The 24,453-nt window shown below is 38.8% G+C and overlaps 1 protein-coding gene across 1 annotated transcript in view; it reads left to right on the forward strand.

Annotated features, from left to right (window-relative positions):
• Positions 1–3,925: 3,925 nt before the first annotated feature.
• vps8 (VPS8 subunit of CORVET complex) overlaps positions 3,926–24,453 on the forward strand; it is a 118,805-nt gene continuing 98,277 nt past the window's right edge. Inside the window, 22 exon segments of the mRNA XM_046837249.1 lie at positions 3,926–4,125; positions 5,086–5,154; positions 5,911–6,041; positions 6,192–6,288; positions 6,666–6,698; positions 6,871–6,925; positions 8,773–8,778; positions 9,166–9,290; positions 9,415–9,470; positions 9,472–9,499; positions 9,631–9,698; positions 11,797–11,950; positions 13,414–13,473; positions 14,151–14,258; positions 15,416–15,496; positions 15,856–16,026; positions 16,391–16,465; positions 18,643–18,678; positions 18,787–18,877; positions 19,848–19,894; positions 20,356–20,445; positions 21,944–21,990. Coding sequence (XP_046693205.1) covers positions 4,054–4,125; positions 5,086–5,154; positions 5,911–6,041; positions 6,192–6,288; positions 6,666–6,698; positions 6,871–6,925; positions 8,773–8,778; positions 9,166–9,290; positions 9,415–9,470; positions 9,472–9,499; positions 9,631–9,698; positions 11,797–11,950; positions 13,414–13,473; positions 14,151–14,258; positions 15,416–15,496; positions 15,856–16,026; positions 16,391–16,465; positions 18,643–18,678; positions 18,787–18,877; positions 19,848–19,894; positions 20,356–20,445; positions 21,944–21,990 — 1,700 coding nt within the window. The 5' untranslated portion in view covers positions 3,926–4,053.

Consider the following 24,453-nt stretch of genomic DNA (forward strand, 5'->3'; position numbering starts at 1 on the left):
TATATAAAGGTGCAACAATTATCTATAAAAATTACACAGGGCTACAGAGCCTATTCTAGGAACACTCAGCATGGTGTGTGTGTGTGTGTGTGTGTGTGTGTGTGTGTGTGTGTGTGTGTGTGTGTGTGTGAACCTTGACAATCTTATCTGTTTGCTTCTATATCCCATATATCAGTTTGCTCAAAAAAGAAAAACAACAAGAAAGTGTATACAATGTGAGGTGAGCGAAAACTATGACGCCGTTCTTTTGCTCAAATTAACTAATAAAAAAAGACTAGTAATTTGGGACAAGGTTATGTTGCATATCGACCACGTTATTTATTTGTACAAGGCTTCTATAACAAGACTAATTCTCCAAATCATATTTTACTCTTCTATTAATACAGAACATTTCTTACATAGCGCACTGCAGGTGTTAGAAATGTTCTTCATTCCATTTCTTAGTGAAATAACACTATCGTCTTTCAGAAAATATTTCAAAATCTTTCTTAAAAAGGTTGTCTATATGATTAAATTAATCTGAACATATTCTGCAATAATCACAGTAAAAACGAATCACCATAATGATTTATTATTTATTTTCTTGTAGCAGCAGCAGTGGCGGGATTTGAAAGAAAAATCAACATCCTTGTCAATTTAAAAGATGAAATCACAACACTAAAAATCTTTGCATGCTTAATGGTAAAGAACGCATGTGAATGTCTCAGTCTATCTAATTCCTCTGAACGCTACATACAAACACCATGCATTGATGCTTCATAAAATAATAATTGTGGAGCTTTTTATTTATCTGTTACACCCTTTCCATTTCCTTTCTCCACTCAAATTCTTCAACTTTGTAACTCTCAGGTCCATATAAAAGTGTGAAGGTGGGCAGACAAGTTCAACCAGTCAAAATCCATCAGTCTCCCTGTAGGCAAATAACAAATAACCACATTGTTCAAGCCATGTAACAGTTTTACCTTTACCTTGTAGATGCTGCGCACATCATTCATCTAGAGGCTCTTTATACTCGATGCTTATCACACTTGCTTTCTTTAAACACCTTTAGCAATTGAGGGAAGAAAATCAGACATGTTCAGCAATGTGCATTATGTATGCCAACAACCTACATGTATTTTTTATCAAAAAAAGGTGATGACATTGAAAGTTAATTGATATTCTACACAACTGTAACCAGTTGTGTGTGAAACTGGAGCCTTCTGTTCCCCAGCATGTCTCATCATTAAACACAATGAAAGTGCTGCCAGAAATGGTAGCAGATACAAATTGCAATTCAAAGCCTAAACAGCATATCTAAAGCTTTTAATTCATTACAGTCAAGAATATATTTATTGTAAAAATTTTTTAAACACTTTACATTTTACTTTACTTTCTCGTCCACAAGGTGGTGCTGATGGCATGTTTTTCCCTCTCATATAGTGTTTTATATGAAGATGCACAGGTTTTCAGTCAAACACAAAAAAAACACTTCCCTTCTGAAGAAATTATGAAATTATTTCAGTTTACAGATTGCAATTGTGATAAACTAAGATCTTTGAACGCTGTAAAGTTATGTCTACATAAATAGAAATAAATGAATGCGCATTGTGCTTTGTTGTCCTCTTTGTGAAAAATGAATAACAGAAATTCATTCATGTATAACATATTCCCTAAATTTATTAGTACTTATCTGCTTTAAACCTGTAGGCTGACAGACTTTTAGTGATTGGTGTAGTTCAAGTTTGTGTAATTTTAATGTTAAATCTAATTTGATCCAATCTATATTAGTGCGTTAGTATTTTTTCAAACAAAAGTATGACTGTTTCAGCTTGGAGACGGATGATCCGCTGTGGCGACCCCTAGTGGAAGCTGCCGAAAGCAAAAGAAGAAGAAGGCTATTTTAGCTGTAGTCATTTATTAATACTTTCTCTAAATGTAGTAATTAAATTGATTATCAGTGCCCCTAAAATGTTATGAAATTCTCTGCCAACCTTTTAACTTTTCTTCTTTCTGCCTGGTTTAGTTTGGAAATCAGCGGTCTGACAGATGCATGTTTTCTGTTGATGGGAGAGAAAAACAGGAAATGTGACCAAATCTAATCTTTTTTCAATTATTGTATTTGACCCATGCTAAAGTGAATAAGTGAAGAAACTAATTTAATAGTTAGAGCTCTTTCCTTGCAAGTGACAGTGATTCATTGCCACCTTCTGGTGTTGATCTGTATTGAAATGGTAAAAAAAATCAATTAATGAAACCGCAGAGGAATAAAAACTGTGCATTATTTGAAAGAAAAATAAAATTTAACTAAATAAACCCTAAAAGATTAATACATTTCCTCTAAAATTCTGAAAAGATATCTTGAGGGTGAAATTGAACAATTTCTAGTTTAACTTGGTAATTGCTAAATGGACACAATACTTGTAATAAAATGGGCCTGAAAACAGAACAGAAAAGAAAAGAAATCAACACCTTTCCATCTCCATCCTTTATTGCTCTAACTTGCAGCACATCCTTCCCAGCTCGAATCCTCTGCCTGGCCAATCAGTATAAATCCTTTTCTTCCTCCTTAGTGTACAATTTCAACAGTCTCCAATCTCCTTCAGGTTGCATTTCCTACATAGAACATAGTCCACCTGTGTGCACCTTTCTCTACTCTTATATGTCACCCTATGATCCTCCTTCTTCTTAAAATAAGTGTTCACCACTGCCATTTCCATCCTTTTAGCAAAATCTACCACCATCTGCCCTTCCACATTCTCTCCTTAAGGCCATACCTACCCATCACCTTCTCATCACCTCTGTTCCCTTCATCAACATCCCCATTGCAATCTGCCCCAATCACTAATCGTTCATTCCTGGGTACACCACTTTCCACTTGGTCTTCTGAACACACAACATATCTACCTTTATCCTCTTCATCATATCAGCTACCTCTTTCGAGTCAGAGTGCCAACATTTAAAGTACCAACCCAAACCTCCACTCTCCTACACTTCTCCTTCTCCTCCTTTGGCCAACAGTAGCCCAATGTCCACTGGTACCCTGTGGGTTAATGATACCTGTGGTGGTCGTTGGTAACCCGGCCTCGACCGATCCGGTATAAAAACTAGTTTGTGATCTGCATATTTGATTTGGTACATGTTTTACGCTGGATGCCCTTCATAACACAACCCTCCCCATTTATCCGGGCTTGGGACCAGCACTGGTTTGTGCAACCCTAATGGCTGGGTTATATCCCTTGCGTGATTTATTGCCACCTACTGGTGTTGTACTGTAATGTAATTGTAGTGAAATTAATAAAATAAATTAAAACCGCAAAGGAATAATACACTGTAGTGAATTTTATACAGAAATGGAATAAAAATAAAATAAACCCTTAAAGAATAACAAATCTGAAAAATATCTTGAAGGTTAAATTTAACAATTTCTAGTATAACTGGGTAAATGCCAAATGGACACAATATGTGTATAAAAATTGTCATAAAATAACGAATAAAAGAAAAGAAAATAAAGAAAGAAAATAATTGGGAATAATTTTGGGATGTTATTATTATTTATAGTGAAGATAAATAACATCTTCAAATTAATGACTAATGGGTTGGATTGCAAGAAGAAAAAAGAAGTTAGAAGAAAGAGTTTTTATAAGTATTAATAATTTTTGTCTGCATTATATATGATTTAATTGTAAAATAATGAATACATTAATAAATTCATAATCTATAGAAACTGTCATATACTATTACATTCAGGGTAATAAAACCGTTTCCTTATCATTTTTTGTACAATGTTTGTACAATTATTTATGCATAATTATTTTGTTTAAAATAATTATTACAATCAAATAACCTACATGTAAAATCGTAATAATAGGAAATCATTTATATATAAAAAAAGTTTCAGAACGAACAGGAAGTGACGCAATGACAAGTGCCAAAGCGACGCAGCTTCACTTCCGGGAAAAACAAGGATGTGATCGCGAGTGCGGCTGTTTATCAGTGTGGAAGTATTTGATTGTTTTTGATGTTTTGTTTATTATTTGTGTCTGAGATCAGAATCAGTTGGATGCGTTTATAATGTCCGAGTCTCCGGATACCCGCAGTCTGGTGTCTGCGTCCTCACAGCTTAACTTAATGGAGATAGATGCTGTAAGTGTCCCCCATGTTTCCTCTATCAGCTGACCATAGATCTGTCTGTCTCTCTCTTCTCTCTCTCCTCTTTCTCTCTCTCTCTCTCTCTCTCTCTCTCTCTCTCTCTCTCTCTGTCTCTCTCTGTCTCTCTGTCTCTCTCTCTGTCTCTGTCTCTCTCTCTCTCTCTCTCTCTTAATCTCCCTCTCCTTCTCTCATCCTCTCTCTCTCGCTCTCCCTCTCTCTTCCTCTCTCTCTCTCATCCTCTCTCTCCCTCTCCTCTCTCTCTCCCTCTCCTCTCTCTCCTCTCTCTCTCTCTCTCTCTCTCTCTCTCATCCTCTCTCTCTCTCCTCTCTCATTCTCTCTCCCTCCTCTCTCTCTCTCTCTCTCTCTCTCTCTCTCTCTCTCTCTCTCTCTCTCTCATCCTCTATCTCTCTTCTCTCTCTCCTCTCCTCTCTCATTCTCTCTCTCTCTCTCTCTGTCTCTCTCTCTCTCTCTCTCTCACACACACATCCCCTCTCTCTCGATCTGTCTCTCTCTCTCTCTCTCTCTCTCTCTCTCTCTCTCTCTCATCCTCTCTCTCTCCATCTGTGTCTCTCTCTCTCTCTCTCTCTCTCTCTCTCCCCATCTCTCTTCTCTCTCTCTCTCTCTCTCTCTCTCACATTTCTCTCTTTCTCCCCATCTTTCTTTTTCCTTCTCTCTCTCTCTCACTCACTCTCTCTCTCTCTCTCTAAACCTCTCTGAGTTAAAGTAGAGATAAACTTGGTTAAAATATTACTCCAGTAAAAGTAAAAGTGCTCCCTGATTGGTGGATTGCTGTCTACGTAACTACAATACACATGCTGTTGTACACATGTAGTATCATGTCCATGTCCTTAACATAGTCTCTTTGGTCTTTAGTGTGGAAATGAAAAGCTGGTCCAGCTGCCCCTTTACCCCCCAGTTACTTGACTGAGTATAAAATGTGCCTTTGTGTTGCAGATTGACGACAAAGAGTTCGACATCCCTCAAGTGGACACGCCGCCGACGTTAGAGAGCATCCTGAACGAGGTGAGCGTTTCCACTGCCCTGTGATACTGGTCACACTGGGAAATAGTTAGTAGTTTAGTCCAATCAGCTCACATGAGGATATTTTAATGGGTTGATTTGAATTAAAGTGGAGTAAAGGACAGTAAACTATAAACCATGTGTCTCTTGGGTCCCTGATTGGAGAACATTATTGTGCATTAGTGGTGTAACGGATCACAAAATTAACGGTTCGGGTCACATGACGGTTCTTGAGTCACGGATCGGATCATTTTCCAGACCAGCAAAAAAAAAAAAAAAAAAAAAAAAGGGGGACAAATCTAATTTGCTTTCCATTTATTACAAGAAAAGTTACAGCAAGGAAACACTGTGTATGCGATTTGCGTGATGCTGAATGTTTTTCTAGTTCTGCTGCTCCTCCACTAGCCGTAGTTGTTGACTGATTAACACGTCCTGTACACGTGAACACATGACTCATGTGTGTATTTACGAAATTACTAGAAAGCTAAATCTGCAGGAAAATACTGTTATTCTGTGATCGTTAAACCATAAAAAAATGAATCCGCAGTAAAAAAAAAAAAAGAGCAATTTATACATTTTTCACGTGCGTGCCGAAACGTGAGCCGTGATCTGTATGGACCACGGATCAACTGCGTTTCGTTGCACCCCTAGTGTAGATACTTTACTTATGATATTGTTATTGAGTCTGTTTTTATTGATTTGTATATATATATATATATATATATATGTATGTGTGTGTGTGTGTGTGTGTGTGTGTAGCCAGAGGATGAGGATGAACCCTTTGTCCTGGAGGACACATGCCTTTTGAACACAGAGAACATGGATGCACATTCCTGTGAGACGTCCTCCCTCGCCAGTTCAGACAGCGGAGACCGTGCACATCTAAAGAGGTTAAACACATCAAATATTATTTGTCTGACAGCCATGTCATGTGACTTGGACATGGAATATGACATGAATAAGAAATTGTGATACTTTAGAGTAGGACGTGAGAGATTAGTTCTGATTGTGTGTGTGTGTGTGTGTGTGTGTGTTTGCAGGAGGAGGAAGGCAGTGGAGACTAATGCAACCGTCCACGGCTCGGTTTTAAGACACAGCGTGCTGAAAGGCATCTCGGCTCAGATCGTCTCCGCGGCTGTGAGCATCTTTTCTGTGCTCGGTTTATTGTAGGCTGCAAAAACACTTTGTACAGTGTTTTTAAGTGCCGCATCACCATCATTTCAGTAACATTTTCATCCTTTCATTGGGTCGTTTTAGTGGTTAAGACATTTGACTTTGGATCCAAAGGTCACACGTTCAAATCCCAGCCACACCAAGCTGCCGCTCCTGGGCCCCTGAGCAAGGCCCTTAACTGTACAACTGCTCAGTTGTATAAATTTGACCAATTTTTTATTTAAAAATAATAAATATTTAGAACAACATTTGAAAGACTGTAGCTTCTTTTTTGTATTTATTATATTCTATCTATTTTATGTATAAATATAATTTTAATTTTTTTTTATTTCCCCTTCCAGGACAAAGTCGATGCAGGCTTGCCCACAGCAATCGTAAGCATTCACGTTTCAGCCCATATTCCAACCCTTTTATTTTTTTAATGATTCAGCACTTCCTTTACTTAATTGTGTGTGTGTGTGTGTGTGTGTGTGTGTGTGTGTGTGTGTGTGTGTGTGTGTGTGTGTGTGTGTTGGTGGGTTGGTGTTCGGGTGTGTATGTTTTCAGACTGTGTCCAGTGTTATCGCTGTGGGAACGTCACATGGCCTCGCTCTGGTGTTTGGTAAGGATAAGTACAATCTCATTTATTAGCAAAGGATTTATCCTGTTATTATTTAATTCATTAGTTTATAATTGAATTGTTTTTACAAAATCCACAACGTCATCAAAAACACAAACACGAAAGACTACAAAGTGAAACCAAAAACTGGCCTACACGTGTTGATAATTTATTTTTTAATTTTTTTACGCATACTAAACAAAGTCTGTTCATGAGGGTCCCCTGTTGGTCTAGTGGTTAGGATGCGGTTCTCGCACCGCTGCGGCCCGGGTTCGGTCAACCCCAGCCACTCTTAGTGCCGGTTCCAAGCCCGGATAAATAGGGAGGGTTGCGTTAGGAAGGGCATCCAGCGTAAAAACATGTGCCAAATCAAACATGCGGATGGTCCGCTGTGGCGACCCCTAATGGGAGAAGCCGAAAGAAAGTTTAAACAAAGTCTGTTCATTCATCGTATTATTTTGCTTTTCGTCCATCACAATTGTCTTTATTATAAAAAAAATCCATGACTAAATAATAGTTTTCTTTTCTTATTTTAATTAAAATATTTAAAGAATGTATTTAATCCATGTTGCACACATTTAGTTGCAATGGCAACGAGCCAGTTATCTTATATTAATGAAAATATGAAGTTGAACATCTGTATCTGCAGTGCCTGGCAGAAGTATTTCCCCTCAGGCACATTTCCCCACATGGATTGGTTTTAAAGTGTAGCGATCTTACTGGCTTTCGTTGGAAGAAAGAGGCAACAGATCAGTTCACCAATCAACAACTGTCTTTATTGTCCATACACTTTTGCCCCAATTCTTTCCTTTTCACACACACACACACACACACACACACACACACACACACACACACACACACACACACACACACACACTTGCGGTTCTCTCCTATTTTTCAGCAGACTAACCGGCTACCTATACATGTCTTTACACACATGCAAAAACAGTCGTTTCCTCTGACTCCGCCCTCCATCCCCAAACCTGCGCTTGTCCACGCACCCATTCACCAATTAGCATCGGAATAAAAGTTGACGATGTGATGCATCTTTTAAAAAATGTCTGCATCGGATACAGGTTGGCATTTGTATAGTTTTTTAACATATGGCATCTTTAAAAAGATTTATTTCTATATTATTATCAGTAGATGCGCTATAGTTTAATTATTTAGAAAGTGGGCACTAATTTGTGACCAATATTTACCATGTAGATCCATTTCTCTTCGCTAAACCGTTTCTCGAGCGTGAATATGACACGTCACAACATTCCGGAGACCGAGGCGTGTCCTGAGAGTCACATAGAATACAGATTAACATGGCAGAGGTAGAGCTGTAACTTCCAGCAGACAGAACAGTAAAAGAACGTCTGGTTTTGTTTAATCTTTTTAAAAATTTTAAATGAAAGTACATTTTTGATTTGCTGTCTGTCTGAACCAAAGAAATAAATTTTTCCAACCATTGTGTTGAATCAAACGGAAATCGGTTGTTATTGCATTGTTGCCGCCTCACAGTTCACACATTTCACCGATTTGACAGGATTTCCTGTGTAATTTCCTGTATCTCCCCTCAGTAGTTATGCTATGTTAAATGATTTTAGGATAAATGTGAAAAAATGTGGAAGGGACAAAAGGTTTTTATTCTAATTCGGAATTCTACGAATTAATATTTCTTCCATTTCCACAATGAAACTTTTTCATTTACGCAACTTCATTGTTTTTTTTGTTTTTTTTGACATTACATAGTCATGTGCTAGTTAAAGTCTAATCTAATAGATAACAAACTGTGCAGTTTATAATAAACCTTTGTGGACTGTCTTTCTGATTTGCCGTGTCCTGGGTGGACTGATCAGGAAAAGGTAAAGTAAAAAAACCCCTCTGTGGTTGTTGTATGGAAGCAGCAGCCGGTCTGTTCTGTCCATACGCTGAATGATGACTGTGGATTTGCAGCATGCTACATCACGCCTGTGTGTTTCTTTTAAAACAGTTTGGCCACAGGAAGTTCTTTGTTTTTGTTTTTGCTAATGGCATGATTGTTTGTTGGCTGAACTTCTTGTTCGTTTCCACTCAGCACTTTGTCACAAGCATGACTCTCTTTGGAGATTTCAACCCGCTTCTTTCCTGTCCCCCTTCTTCTCCTGCAAGCTTGGGTAACATGCTGAGACGTGACATGTGGGTTTCTTTTTAAAAGCAGTGGTGAAACTTTGCACAGAGCTCTGCATTATGAGTATTATGGGTGCTTGCAGATCAGAACCAGGCGCTGAGGTTGTGCTTGGGTACCACAGCGACGGGGGCGGAGTACGGCGCAGTGTCAGCACTCAGTATTAACCATGACTGCACACGTCTGCTTTGTGGCTTCGCTAAAGGACAGGTATACACACACACACACACACACACACTCACTCACACTCACACACACACTTGCACAGTTAACTGGAACCTGTTCTGGTTTTTCTGCTTTCTGTTCCACATTTTCATTTATTTTATTCGATCAGATCACCATGTGGGATTTGGCGAATGGGAAGCTCCTGCGTACCATCACCGATGCCCATCCCCGGCACTGCCGTTTTGCACGTCAAGGTAGACGTTATTTAACCAGTTTGTTTACATGCTTGTTTATTTGTTTTTTTTTTGTTGTTTTTCTACAACTGAAAAAAATGTAAATAAAAGGAACGAGAGCTTCCTTTTGATCTTCTTGTCCCTGTTTTCAGTTCACAGATCTGCCGACACTTGCCGTGTGTAACGACAGCGGCGGGTCGGTATTTGAGCTCTCGTTCAGGTGAGATATCCAGTTGGAAATTTGACACACAAAGCCTGGGCATAAAACTAGCAATATCTATACAAAAATTTAACAAAAACTTTTGTCTGTTGGTGGTGTTTGGGGTGAACATGGACCCATAATGGTAATTTAGTAAATGCGCTGTGCTGTAAGCTGTCAAGTCAAAAGTCTCAAGTCAAAAGTCTCAAGTCAAAAGTCTCAAGTCAAAAGTCTCAAGTCAAAGGTCTCAAGACAAAAGTCAAGTCAAGATGCTTTATGTTTGTCACATGTACGTTACAGCACAGTGAAATTCGTTCTCGTATATCCCAGTGATGTTAGGATGTTGGGGTCAAAGCACAGGGTCAGCCATGATACAGGAGCACAGAGGGTTAAGGGCCATGCTCAAGAGTAGCAGTTGTTGATAACCAGGCCTCGAACCCCCAACCTAATGATCACTAACTCAGAGCCTCAATCACTGGGATGCCAATTTCTGGAAGAACATACAGCAAGAACATATCGCACAGCCAATCAACATATACCAAGATCCAGGTATACACAGACCAGCTCATGTGTGTTGCATCTTAACCAATCCAATTCTTTTATGTCAATTTCCACCTCTTTCTCTCTTTCTTTCTCTCTTTATCTATCCATTGCTCTTGTTCTGTCGCTGTTCTTATATCTTTCTCTCTCTCTTTCTTTATATCTTGCTATCTATCTCACTGTCGCGCTATTACTCTTGCTGTCTTGCGCTCTCATATTTTGATCTGTTTTTCCTCTTTCTCTCTTATACGCCAACTTTGTTTATATCTCTGTTTCTCTCTCTCTCTCTCTCTCTCTCTCTCTCTCTCTCTCTCTCTCTCTCTCTCTCTGTTACAGTATAGGATTGCCATTTCTTGCCAGCAGGGGGCAGTAAAGTTTCATTTAAAATAAGCCCTCATTTTAAGAGTGACAAAGCCACGTCCTATTCATCATGTTTATGTTTTTGTCTGCTGTTACAGTTTGGTGCTTTGAGTACAATTCTCTCATACTGACCACTCAAATCCTCAGAGATACAGAATTATTGCTCTTCACAAGGAGGCCTTGGCTCTAAGAAGATCAGTAGCACCCTGAAATTGAGTTACAGTGCAGTGGTCAGGGTCATACAGAGGTTTTCCAAGACGGATTCCACTCGAACAGACCTCACAAGGGTCCATCAAAGAAGTTGAGTTCTCGTGCGGTTCGAAAAAACATGAGTGCTGCAGAATTGCTTTAGAGGTTGCAGAAGGTTAACTTGTCAGTGCTCAGACCAAACGCCTCACACTGCAACAAGTCGGTTTGCAGGCTGTCGTCCCAGTAGGAAGCTGCTCACAAGAAAGAGAATGGTTTTCTGAATAGCAACCTGTCCAAGAGCATGAATTACTGGAACCATGTCCTGTGGTCTGATGAGAATAAGATAAATTTGTTTGGCTCAGATGATGTCCAGCATGTGTGGTGACACCCTGGTGAGGAGAACCAAGAAAAGTGTGTCTTGCCTACAGTCAAGCATGATGGTGGTAGCATCATGGTCTGGGGCTGCATGAGTGCTGCTCTTACTGAGGAAGATGAAGGTGATGGAGTGGTTTGGTATCTCTCCAGACCTGAACCCTATTGAGCACCTGTGGGGTACCAGCAGCACCGTAACTCATTATTGAGGAGTGGAAGCAACAGCAACAGCCTGTAAAATACTGAATATAAAAATAATACTATGAAAATCATATCAGCTCAGAGATGTGATTTGTACAGCTACAACTTTTTATTTAGCATTTCTTGATTTTTTTTAAATAATGTCTTAAAATAATATCTTTTGTAAGGATAGCCGTATTAAAATGATTGGCCTAAGTTTTGTTAGAATACGTGCTGCTGGTTTTGACTCACCTTGTGTGTGTGTGTGTGTGTGTGTGTGTGTGTGTGTGTGTGTGTGTGAAGCTGCTGAATGATGGTCCTGCTGCTAGTCATTTACCCGATCACTGCTATCACACAGAGTAATGGGTTTGACTGCAGACAGCTGAAAGCCTTGATGATTTTATTTGTCCTCTCGCTCTCATTTTGCCTCACGCCCTCTCTCCTTTCGCTTTTTTTTAATCTCTCTTTTTCTCAGCAGGAGGGTAATGGGGATGAGGACGTGTGAGTCTCGGTGTTTGTTCAGTGGCAGTAAGGGGGAGGTGTGCTGCGTTGAGCCGCTGCATGCAGCCCCTGAGCTTAAAGACCATCCTATCACTCACTACTGCCTGCTGGCCATGGCCTCGCTCACCAAGGTCTCTTTCAGACACACACACACAAACACACACACACATTATTTTTGCAATACTTTATACTTTTCACTGTACTACACATTATGTATATTACATTCATTTGAAAAGACAATAAAAATGGTAAAATTGCTATTAATAAATATTTATTACTTATTGGATATACATTTTTGATAGTGTGTGAGTGGGCATGTCTTTGAGAGTGTGAGTGGGCGTGTCTTAGATTGTGAGTGGGCGTGCGTGAGTGGGCATGTCTTTGAGAGTGTGAGTGGGCGTGTCTTAGATTGTTAGTGGGCGTGCGTTAGTGGGCATGTCTTTGAGAGTGTGAGTGGGCGTGTCTTTGAGAGTGTGAGTGGGCGTGTCTTAGATTGTTAGTGGGCGTGCGTTAGTGGGCATGTCTTTGAGAGTGTGAGTGGGCGTGTCTTTGAGATTGTGAGTTGGCATGAGTGGGCGTGTCTTTAAGATTGTGAGTGGGCATGTCTTTGAGAGTTTGAGTGGGCGTGTCTTTAAACGTGTGAGTGGGCGTGTCTTTGAGATTGTGAATGGGCGTGCGTGAGTGGGCAGGTCTTTGAGAGTGTAAGTGGGCGTGTCTTTAAGATTGTGAGTGGGTGTGTCTTTGAGATTGTGAGACGGCGTGTCTTTGAGATTGTGAGTTGGCGTGTGTGAGTGGGCGTGTCTTTGAGATTGTGAGTGGGCATGTCTTTGAGATTGTGAGTGGGCATGTCTTTGAGAGTGTGAGTGGGCGTGTCTTTGAGAGTGTGAGTGGGCATGTATGATAGTGTGAGTGGGCGTGTCCCTGTGAGTGGGCCTGCGTGAGTGGGCGTGTCCCTGTGAGTGGGCCTGCGTGAGTGGGCGTGTCTAAGAGTGTGTGAGTGTATGTGAGTGTGTGTCTTTGATACTATATGAGTGGTCGTGTTTTGCTAATACGTGAGTGGGTGTGTCTTTGATAAAACATGAGTGGGCGTGTTTTTGATAGTGCACTTGGTAGGAAAGGTACGAGATTCTAAATCGCTTTTAGAGTCACAAAACTCTAAAAGCGATGTGTTCGATGTGTATTGTATCTTTTTATCTTTAGTGAATTTGTTATAATCGTTGAATACACCGTGCCCTCCAATAATATCGGCCCCCTTGTTAGATATGAGTGAAGAAGGCTGTGATAAATTGTTTTGATTGTCTTTTGTATATATAAATATTTTAAAAAAAATCAACTGCTTAAACATTAAGAAAATCGAAAAGATGATGAATACGGACGGCACGTAAACAAGCACCTGCTGATATTTCATTTCACATTCTGCTTACTTCATTAAGCCCCCAGATATGCTTACACACACCATCTCAGATTTCTCCTCCAAATTAACACCTGCACTGACTGAGAACACTGTTAATGAACAGGAGTCACACACACACACTCTCTGTCTCAATCTCTGTCTTTCTGTCTCACTCTCTCTTTCTGTCTCTCTCTGTTTCAGATTCTAGTGATTGGACTGAAGCCGTCTCTAAAGGTCTGGATGACTTTTCCATATGGCAAGGTATTGTTCAGCCTAATCACCATTAGTTGTGTGTGTGTGTGTGTGAACTGGGTAATAAAACACACACCTTTTAGTGTGATTTTGAAGTGCAACCTGTACTGAAAGACTCCACTTTTCCCCCTTTCTATCGCTTTCATTCACTCTAGTCTTTTCCTTTTTTTTTGCATTCTCAGTCGTTTTTTTTTTCTTTCCATCAGACGAAGCCACCCGAGAGCACAATGCGTGCTGACACATTTCTCATTCTCTCTGCATCATCGTCTCTCTCAGCTGTAGAGCTCTGCGGAGAGGCGTAATTATTTTCTTCAATAGGTCTTTTTTCTCTTGTTCGTTCGTTCTTTCCCGCCATTAGACTGCCAGAGACGGAGCGCGTCGGGCGAAGCCACGGTGCTTGATCTGAACGCGTATGTCTGCAGGTATCGAAGCGATAAGTGGCGTCCAGTCAGAATGGTGTCCTTGGATTTTTCCGTGCACTGATTGTTCCTGGGAAAAAAAAGTTTTTCTTCAATTCATACGTTACAGTACCCATGCATTTGCATATGCCTGTTTGCGTATTCGTGTTTAGCTCACGGTTAAAAGGGCTACATTTTTATCTTGTGTTTTCTCTCTCTGTACTTTGGTTTGACAGTCAGTTTGTTGCTTTTAAAACCTTTATTTTTATTTTTTTTTTATGTGTGTAGACAGATCCTGCCAGCGTGCCCCAGTTGGCATGGCAGTTTGTAGCTGCACAGAAAGCAGTGAACCCCATCCTCGCCTTCTGTAGAGGAGACACCGTCCACTTCCTGCTGGTAAGAATAACGAGCAGTACATTTTATATACCCGGGATGGAAAAAAAACTGATTCTAGTATACACAGTGAATATCTGTTCAAAGGTTTGGCTTCAGTGAACCGAATCTCAGTATCTGATTCATTTTTTTGTGGTTTTATCACTCTTCAGTGTTTCCTCAAGCAGGAATAATACACACACTTATTCCTTTCAAGCCTCAAACAGATATCTGGTTATCCTGTAGATACGCTCACTACATAGGGTGGAATATAGTATAATATTATAATGTCATAAACCCTGTGTAGTTCATTAGATGGCCAATAGAACAGCCACCAATTCAGAGCAGTGGTGGACTGTATTATTGAAGTAAATGAAATTCATTACTGTCACTCAAGTATTTCTTTTGGGGAGATTTTACTTTAACTTCAATCCATAATGGAAAGTTTGCAGTTTATTCTCATTTTTATTACTCTTTCAAATAAATTGTTCCTTTTTTTTTTTTCTTTTTCATTTTGGCTGATACAGAAATTAATGTGACAATTTGTTTTCCCAGCCAGAACAGTTGCACTGAACCACACTGAGAGTAAAATTTGTCTTTTCACATAAATATTGAGTTTATTAAGTAAACAGTCTTGTGACAAAAATGATAATAGGAACATTATATCCATAATAAATCATAGTACTTTGGATACTACTAACTGGTACATTTGAAGGCAAATACTTATGTACTTTTACTAAAGGGACAGTTTAAAGGGACACTTTTACTGGAGTAATAATTTACCTACTGTATCTCTACTGTAACTCAACTACATGGTAGTGCATCTATCACTGGTTCAGTGCAACTGTTCTGGCTGGGAAAACAAATTGTCACATTAATTTCTGTATCAGCCAAAATGAAAAAGAAAAAAAAAAAAAGTAACAATATATTTGAAAGAGTAATAAAAATAAGAATAAACTGCAAACTTTCCATTAAATCTCATCACAGCATTAAAGTGCAGGAAAAGTCAACTGGAAAGTCTACTGGGAAAAAAAAGTCACTTCACAAGATCAAGATCAAAAATTCATCCTAGTTGAAAGGGATCCGTCCATAGTGATACACTTCAACACACATGCTATTACTGAAACTGTAGCGTGTTCATGGAGGATTTGATTGACAGGTCTCTGTGTGTGTGTTTGCAGGTGAAAAAGGACGAATCTGGAACTGTCCATGTCATTAAACAGCGACAGCTCCAACTCAACTGTGACCTTATCAGTCTGACAGTGAGTACATCCCTCCCGGCCTTCGCCTCTGTGATCGAATTCACACATTAAACCCATCACACACACACACAACACACGACTGAATCTGTTCCAAATAGTGCACTGTGAGCGATTCTGTTCTGTTTAGAAATCAGAATCCTTCACCAGCCAACACAGCGAGTGTCTGGTGATTTTACGCTTTTCCATTGAGGTTTTTTTAATGAAAATGGTTCTTATAGAGGTGGACAATGTATTGGAAACGATCCATGACAACTGTTTTAAACATAGAATTGTAACTATATAGTTTCATGCACATTCAATGGAAATCAAATGTAAAAAAAAATAGTTTTTCCGTCAGTCCTCTGTTCTGTCTCCCTCAGTGGATGAATCCTCGCACGCTGGTGTTGATGGACAGCGGAGAGAAGCTGCATGTGGTGGATCGGCCCAGTCAGGAGGAGCTGGAGACTCAGGACCTGGCCGAGGTGCAGCTCGTCTACAACAGCAGTCACTTTAAATCTCTTGCTACAGGGGGCAACGTCAGCCAAGCCCTGGTGAGTTACACCCATCGGGTGACGAGTTTGATCAGCTCTAAATTAAATGAGGGCTGAAATTATTACGCTTTTCACATTGGACTTAAGCGATAAAGTTATCAATAGGAGCAATGCATCTTAAAGGTGTGCTCCAGACTCTTTAGCTCCGCCCACGGCACGCCTTTAGGTGCTCATAAGAGAAGCATAAAGCTGTAGCTTTCTTTTATAAATAAAAAATAATAACGATTCTCCAGAGATATGAAGGATACAGGACTACTCTAGTCAGCTGGCAACCCGGGACCAGATTTTGAATAGATTTTGTGTAAAATGTCAGGCATGTCTATATGATCATGTATAAACTATATGTACTCTTATTATTCTGCAGGCTTTGGTGGGAGAGAAGGCGTGTTATCAGTCCGTGTGCAGCTACGGAGGCCAGATCGTCTACCTGGGAACAAAAGTAATGCGGTGCAACTGATAACTTTGACCTATTAGTGGTGAGGGGGCAGGACTATTAACACCAGCACTCATTAAGCGCCCCCTTTTTCTTCTTTAACAATTTGTTTACGATGTTGTTCTGTATGAGGAGCACGCGTGCTGTTTGTGCGTGTAGTAGGTAGAAAATCCAAGCTAAATGAAGGGGGAAGGCGGTGGTTTCTGGCTGACTTCTCCATCACGTCTCGCTGAGCTTTTGGCGCACGGCACTGCAATTATGCTAATTCGACAGCACACATAATGTGAATCGTGTGAATATTCATCAAGGTCTGCTCGCCTTGCCGCCCTCCGTGAACTGCCACTTACCCGAGAGGGAGCGAAACAGGGAGAAAGAGAACGAGTGTTTCTTGTTAAAGTGTCAGTTGGTCACCGTAATCGAAATGTGCAGTGTAGAGACGCTCGTATTGACTCGTAATTGCTCAACCTGATTGCTTTATCGCGGTTTCCAATATTATCATGAAATTGTATTGAAGGTACTCTATTAACCCTAAATGACGAATAACATTCAGAGCAACATTACCAATTACGTTTCTTCGATCTTTGGAGCCATTGGCGTTTCCAATGCTTTTTTTCTTTTTCAATTCGTCAGAAATAATGCTCCCTCACACCACATCCTTTTCCTAACCGACACAGGAACACACAGGTGGTAATAATATTGTATCGTGAATGCTGAAAACCACAGTGCATTTTATTCTAGCAGGTTTTCTCTTGCCGCCTTGCAGTTCTTTGTTTGTCTTGGCTTAAACACACTGCGAAGTAGCTTCTTAATTGCCACCTGTACCAGTCTCATTTTCATTTGCATTCAATGTTTTGTTCTAATTTCAACCCCAGTTTCAACACATTGCCTAAATATTGCACTCAGTGTCAGTTGACTTATTACACGGTGCCTCATTACAGGCTTTTTTTTTTTTAGGTCCTGGTAAGATCTCAGGATGAAAGGTTCAAACATTTGGGAACACCTATGCAGCCTGTAGTCATTACGAGTCACTGAAATCAGTGGCTATGAGTTGAAACAATTCGGAAAATTGAGCCGAGATCACTGGAATCAGTGTCCGAGTTGAAAAAGATTTGATCCTTTATAAAAGATACGAATTTTTTGACTCCTAGAGACTGATTCCAGTGATTTTGACTCAATATTTCGAATGATTCCCATGAAGATAGGTGGTGCTTAGCTGGTTTTAAACAGGTATAAAGACAGGTGCCAAGTGCATCATTTACTTTCATATTAATGCTTTGATTTAATTACGCAAAAAAAAAAAAGTCATGAGCAATTTGGATAATTATGCAATAATTATACCGGGTCTGTCAAAATTATGGAAACTTCTGGTCTTTTATCGTTTTTTGAGACACACGTGTGTTCCTTTTGTTTTAACGCTAACTAGGTAACACTCGAAAACAAAAAAGAATGGGACAGTGAGGGACTGGAAGAAAGTTCTGTGTGACAATTTTGCGTCTAACAGAAGAACTTCTATAAGATGTAGAAAAGGGAGAGAAGATGTTTGTAGACTCTCTCACACCCACAGTCAAACATGGAGGTGGAAGTTTAATGGTTTGGGGTTGTTTTGGACAAGGACTGTTGGAGAATTATTCTAGACGAAAGCAATACTGAACCAACATTGCTTCCATTCCATACTTCAACAACACACAGTTGCATATGGACTGTGGCTAATCAGAGCTTTTTATAATATAATAATGGTCTATTTATGTATTTATTTGGTCAAAGTTAAAGTAGTTGAGTATAAACCAAAAAAGGATGTGTCTCTCATGAACAGTAAAAGACTAGATATTTGATCAATTATAACTATAACTGTTGACAGACACTATAATTGAGAATGAATTTTAGAGAGATAAATCATTTGAGCTTTTTCTTAAGTCTTTATATTGAACTCGCAGTACAAAGCTCGAGGAGTGTTTTCTCTTTCCAAAGAGATCAGAAAGTCATTAATATTTAAACATATTTGATTGTTTTAAGAAGTAATTCTTGAACAGTTTTTGTTACCTATAATAGTAAACTCTAATGTAAAACTTGTAATTGCTGGTTTTATCTCATTAAAACAAGTGCTTTCTTACATTAGTTCTATAACATACTTCCAACTCAAAGTCAATGTTATGTCTAAATTATGTTTGTTTTGTCTCATGCAGTCTGTCCATGTCATGACCCTCAGGAACTGGAGAGAGGTAGGTGGTGTGGGTTGGGGGTTGGGGTGGGGGTGAGGGTAGCTATACACTTCTGCAGTTGTGTAGTAATTGGCCTGTTTTTTTTGTCTTTTTTTTTTTTTTTTGCAGCGCGTCGATCATTTATTGAAGCAGGAGAAGTTTACGGAGGCGCTCTCTTTAGCTTGGTCATTCCATGAGGGCACAGCCAAAGCAGTACTGGGTGAGTTCAAATTCATTTTTCGTCTTCATGTCTCTCATGTCAAACTCCCTTGACTATTAAACACAAGGTGTTGGACTGTAAATTTTACGCTACTGCTGGGAAACGATTTTACTCACAAACATGGTTACGAGGAATTTTTCATAATGTATCCCCTGAATGTGTTTACATTTTTTGTCTCATGTGGAGCTGGAATTTCTTATATAGTAATTTAAATGTAATGGATTTGATGATTACACATCTGTCATGTTTATAGACTTGAAGCGAACATGACGTTAAAGCTTTTTTTCCCCCCAGTCTTGGAGAGCAATCAGTCTCAGGGCAGTGGTCTTGGAGATGTGTGTATTGTGTGTGTCAGGATTCTTAGATTTTTAGACAGAGATGTTTTTTTTTTTTTTTTACGGTTGGTTATCAACAGTATTTTTCAAGAAACTGCTGTTAAGCTTTTTTATGAACCATTTATACTTTTGGGTTTTTTCCTCTATAGAATTTACACAAAAACACCCAATTTTGCCTTTATTTTAAATCCCGATGAAATTCATGGGAAAAATGCACAAAAATGCAAAAATCTGGCATCGTTTTATTGATGCTGGAGATGATGTGTGCTGGTGGTGCAGTTGTGGCTGCAGTGAAAGGAGACTTATACAATGATGTGTTTTGGGTTTCTTGCTTTAGTATTGGCATTCATTCTTGCAGTATGAGTTACCGCTCTGTGTTATTCTGCGTTTCTGTATAATATTGAGGGTTTCTATAGCCGAGGTGGTGGATTGATAAGCGAAGGCCTAGGTGTGACATGCACGGCCCCACCACTTTCAAGTGTAAAACCATGTTTATAGTGGTGGGCTGTGCTCTTTAAAGAGCGCACTTTGAGAAACCTGTCTTTCTTTTTTTCCTTTTTTTAAATGCTTAATTTAGATGTTACAATGTCTGAGTGTCTCATTCGGTGTTATTTCTGTTTTGATGGAAATCCCAGGTCTGTTCGCCGACCCCACGAAGCGGAAGGGAGTGGTGGCTGACAAGGTAACGCACGCTGTACCGTATGAGCGCTGCAGGTATTGAAAGTGCTAATTAGCCATGAAAGGATTTTTGGGAGCAGCTGAATGACAAGTGACTCGGCTTGCTACGTTTTAAAAACATCCGAGATTTGTTTTTGCTTGTTAACGCCTTTCAAGGATGTTTGCTATTGTGTGAATGGAGAGAACTGGAGCAGATGGCAACTGGCTGTGAATGACATCAGGAGAAATCTCACTCAAACCCATGCGTGGATAAATGAAAAGCAAAACTATTTAATTATCCTACTTCTGAAAGACAAAATAATGTCTAAATAATAATAAAGGCAGGATCTAATCTGTAAATTGGAAACGCCCCGTGTACTCGAGTGCAGCAATGATGTCAAAATACTTTCACCACTGAAGTTTGTTCCCAATTTTTGTTATCTGTGTGAAACTAAAAAAAAAACAGTATCTCTTGTTTTGTTGCAGATGGTGGAGATCTTGTTCCAGTATGTAGATCGTTCGCTAAAGAAGTGTCCTGAGCAGGGCAAGATCCAGCTGCTGGAGCAACACTTTCAGGTAAATGACACCATTGTAACACCTTAATGTACCTCATCCTTTTTTTTTTTTATAGTTGTATGGACAGTATTGGGATACTGGACTTTTCCAGCCATATGTGGTTCTTCCTCAAAAGTGTTGCCACAAAGTTGGAGGCACACCATTGTATGGGATGTATTTAGATTTGGCAACAAAAATTTTTCGATTTACTTGAAGTCTCCTTCGCTAGGAGATCCAAACCTGTTCCAGCATAACAATGCCTTTGTACACAAAACCGGCTTCCTAAAGATATAGTTTACATTGGTTGGAGTGGAAGATCGTAAGTGGTCTGCTATAGAGCTCTGACCTCAACTCTATTGAACACAATAGTGATGAATGTGAACGCTGACTGCACCCCAGGCCTCCTCACCTCACCTACATCAGTACCTGACTTTACTCACACCCTTGTAGCTGAATGAGCACAAATTCCCATAAGCACATTCCAAAATCTAGTGCAAGATCTTCCCAGAAGAGTGGAGTTTATTCTAACAGCAACTAGTAAGTAAATGTGTGATAGTATGTTTAAAAGCATGTACGAATCTTATGATCAGGTGTCCACAAACCTTCGTCTTATACATATATAAAAACTACAATTATTAATAACAATTATTTATAGAAAAATTATAAAAGATTATAAATAAAAAGATCAGAAGTGATAAAGAAAAAAGAATACACACACACACACACACACACACACACACACACACACACACACACACACAGGTCTATATATATATATATATATATATATATATATATATATATATATATATATATAAATACAATTATTACTAATGACAATTTTTTTTTTTTTACAAATTAATAAAAAATATTATTTACATACTAAGGTTATCAAGGACAGTAATGAAAAAAAGAATACAAATTTTTGCATGACACAAATGACATGACATTTCTACAACATATAAACTTAACAATATTAAATTAATTAGGTTGTAGCTGAATTTATATTTAAATAAAAAAAAAAATACTGTTTCTAAGATTCTGCATAATATTTTTAAATGAGCATTAATTAACACGTCATTGTTCAGTATCTTAAATCAGTTTTCTACCTGCGTCTTATGACACACTATATGTTTTGGTTTGGACAACAGGACATCTCAAAGCCATGTTGTTTCCTTCCTAAAAACGCATGATTTCAATGTATACGATTTAGAAAAGGGGGTGTGGTCTACAGTTAGAAGGCGGATCTTAACGTTAGCAGTGATACTAGTTTGATTTGTATATTATATATTTTTTGTTATAAAGGGACAAAATGGTGATCCATCCAATGCCAAGCTGAAGATAAAAATCTTGGCACATTTAAAAAGCAAGCACCATGTCTCGGCTGTGTGGGAACATTTCATGTAGCTTTGAAGCGTATGGTTTATCATTAATGAGCGTCAGTCATACAACCTAAAACGGCTCTGAGCGGCTCTGCCCTCCCTCATCCTACACACTCTTTCTCTCCATGTCTCTTTAGGACGTGATTCCTGTCATGGTGGATTACTGTCTACTTCTGCAGAGGACGTAAGTCATGCATCAACCATTAAAAACACCCTATTGGTCAGATTTAGACAGCACAAAAGCAGCATTATGCCTTTAAGACATTACAAATAAAAATTTTACATTGATGAATACATTTTATGCCCGAGAAACTACTAAGATGCCCAGTAACATCTCTACACTCCTATGAAGAAAAATCGAACAAAGACACTATTTTTTTTTATTTCCGAGATGCTATTTATGTCATCAAATACCCTGCTGATTTACTTGATTCACATGATAACGTTACCATACCAAACACTATTTTGTTCACTGATAACAAGTGTGACATTATTTAGCTTGCCAAGCTAGCAGCAACGTTCTGCATTACACTGCATTGCATTAAAGCTTCGCTGCTGTGCAGTAATTTGGTACGCTGCTTTTTACCTTTTAACCTTTTCATTATTGTGTGCATGAAATATGTTTTCTGTTACCAGGAAGTCAGTATATTCAAATAAGTGCTAAATGGGTGATGATAATCAGCACACTTGAAGCAGTAATGTGTGATTTGTGAAGAGTAATAAATATCTCAAAAGAAAAGTAGAAAGGAAAGTGGTGGCTGAGACAGAGGGTCAAGAAGTGGCCACACGTGAATTACATGCTACTTCTTAGGAACTAATGAGGAATGTGAGCATAATGTGTGGCATAAAAAGGGCGTATCAAGACTATGCGTTTACTGTGTTTTTGGGTACTTTCATGGAACTACCTGGCTTTATTTCTGCTTCTTTGACACCACAAACCTGGATTATGAACTTTAGTTCATTTCTTTACTTGGTATTTTAGCTTTGTTATTGTAATTGTTGGTAATTGACCATGACATTTGCATATCTACAATAATTGGCCCGAGCTTAATTTGTGACGTCACAACCTGAGGTTATAATATGACCCTTCCTTTAATCTTTTAAACCAAACTTTCTAATTGAATAAAGTTCATGTAGAGCTGTTTTGATCAGTTTGAACATTAATCTAAACATTCCAAAAAGAGATATTTTTTTATATTGAGTTATTTGTGAGATATTCTTTTGAAATGTTGAGTTTCTGATTACTTTGATCAACTTTCTTCTTCTGTAATGTGTATTTAATCTGTCAGGTCCCCATCTGTGTGTGTGTGTGTGTGTGTGTGTGTGTGTGTGTGTGTGTGTGTGTGTGTGTGTGTGTATTAATTGTCTCACAGCTACAAAATTAGCAGCAGTGAGCAGCAGGTTATTAAGCAGCAGATATTATTTTAGCATTTGTCAGTTAGTTGAATTGTGTGAGTTGTTAGCAAGAGTGCACATATCTACTTTTGTAACTCAGTCACCCCATGGGGTCTGTTCAAGCGAAGAAGAAGTAGGACACGAAAGAACCGATTTCCTTTAACTACCACACACCCCCAGTGAGTCCTCGTGCACTCTCTGACACCTCGTTGCTTTAATTGCTCGTCTTGAACTTGAGCTCTGAGAGCGGTGGGACATTCGGCTGTTGATGCGCTGCTTCTATTAACCCCGAGTCTCCAGCTGTTCTCAGATCAGACTTTTTTTTTTATTTGGCCCGATTGCGTTTTTAAAAAGATTTACTTTTACAAGGGAACTTCCGTCTCTGGGTTCCTCGTCATGTTTTGGTGTTCATGAAGATCGTTCCTGTTTTGAAAGGTAATTTTTAGGTTTTACAAGGTCATCAAAAGTCACTATTTATTGCGAATAAATAATTTTGAATAAACAATTTTTCATTTTTGGTGACAAAGTAGTTTTTCGTCGTTGTGTTTTTTCTAATATTTGCTTCTACTTTTTTTTGCTTGGACACTGCAAAACCTTTTTTAAATTATCACTTTAATTACTACTTTGATTTACTTAACATTATTATGTTTTTTATTCTTATTGTCCCACCGAATTTATCAGATGCTAAAAAATCCTGTAGCTGTAGCTCACATCCAAACTAAAAGCTCCCTAGCCGATTTAAACATCACCACTGATGTAAATTAAAAGTGAAACAGTTACATACAAAATATACTATTATACTACAAGACTGTTGCCCCTCTGTACTTTAGCTTTACGACAAAAAATCACCCTATAGAATCAGAATGCTACACAAATCATGAACAAAAAGGAAATGGCGCATAAATAATATCAGAACTGTCACCTGTGATTGTATTTATTCTCAGTGTAAAGGTCAGTTTGCTCAGCTGCTTTTTAAATTGTTTCCTGTTTCACAATATTAGTGTTTCCCTTTACCTTATCCCAGTATTCAACCCTTCTGGTGTTCTATCTCATAAAAAGATATGAGGCACTTCTGCTAGATATTAAACATGTGTGAATATTGAATTTTCCTCTCGGGGAAACTGCCCAGTGGTTTACATTATTATACTAAATCCTTATTTGTCTGTTGTCACTGCAGGTCTGTGTGTCATGTTTTATTTTATTTTTTTAAAGCATTCAACACGTATCTGTCTGGTTAACTGCATTTTGCTCT

Source organism: Silurus meridionalis, chromosome 24, assembly GCF_014805685.1.
Source record: "Silurus meridionalis isolate SWU-2019-XX chromosome 24, ASM1480568v1, whole genome shotgun sequence".
Lineage (NCBI taxonomy): Eukaryota > Metazoa > Chordata > Actinopteri > Siluriformes > Siluridae > Silurus > Silurus meridionalis.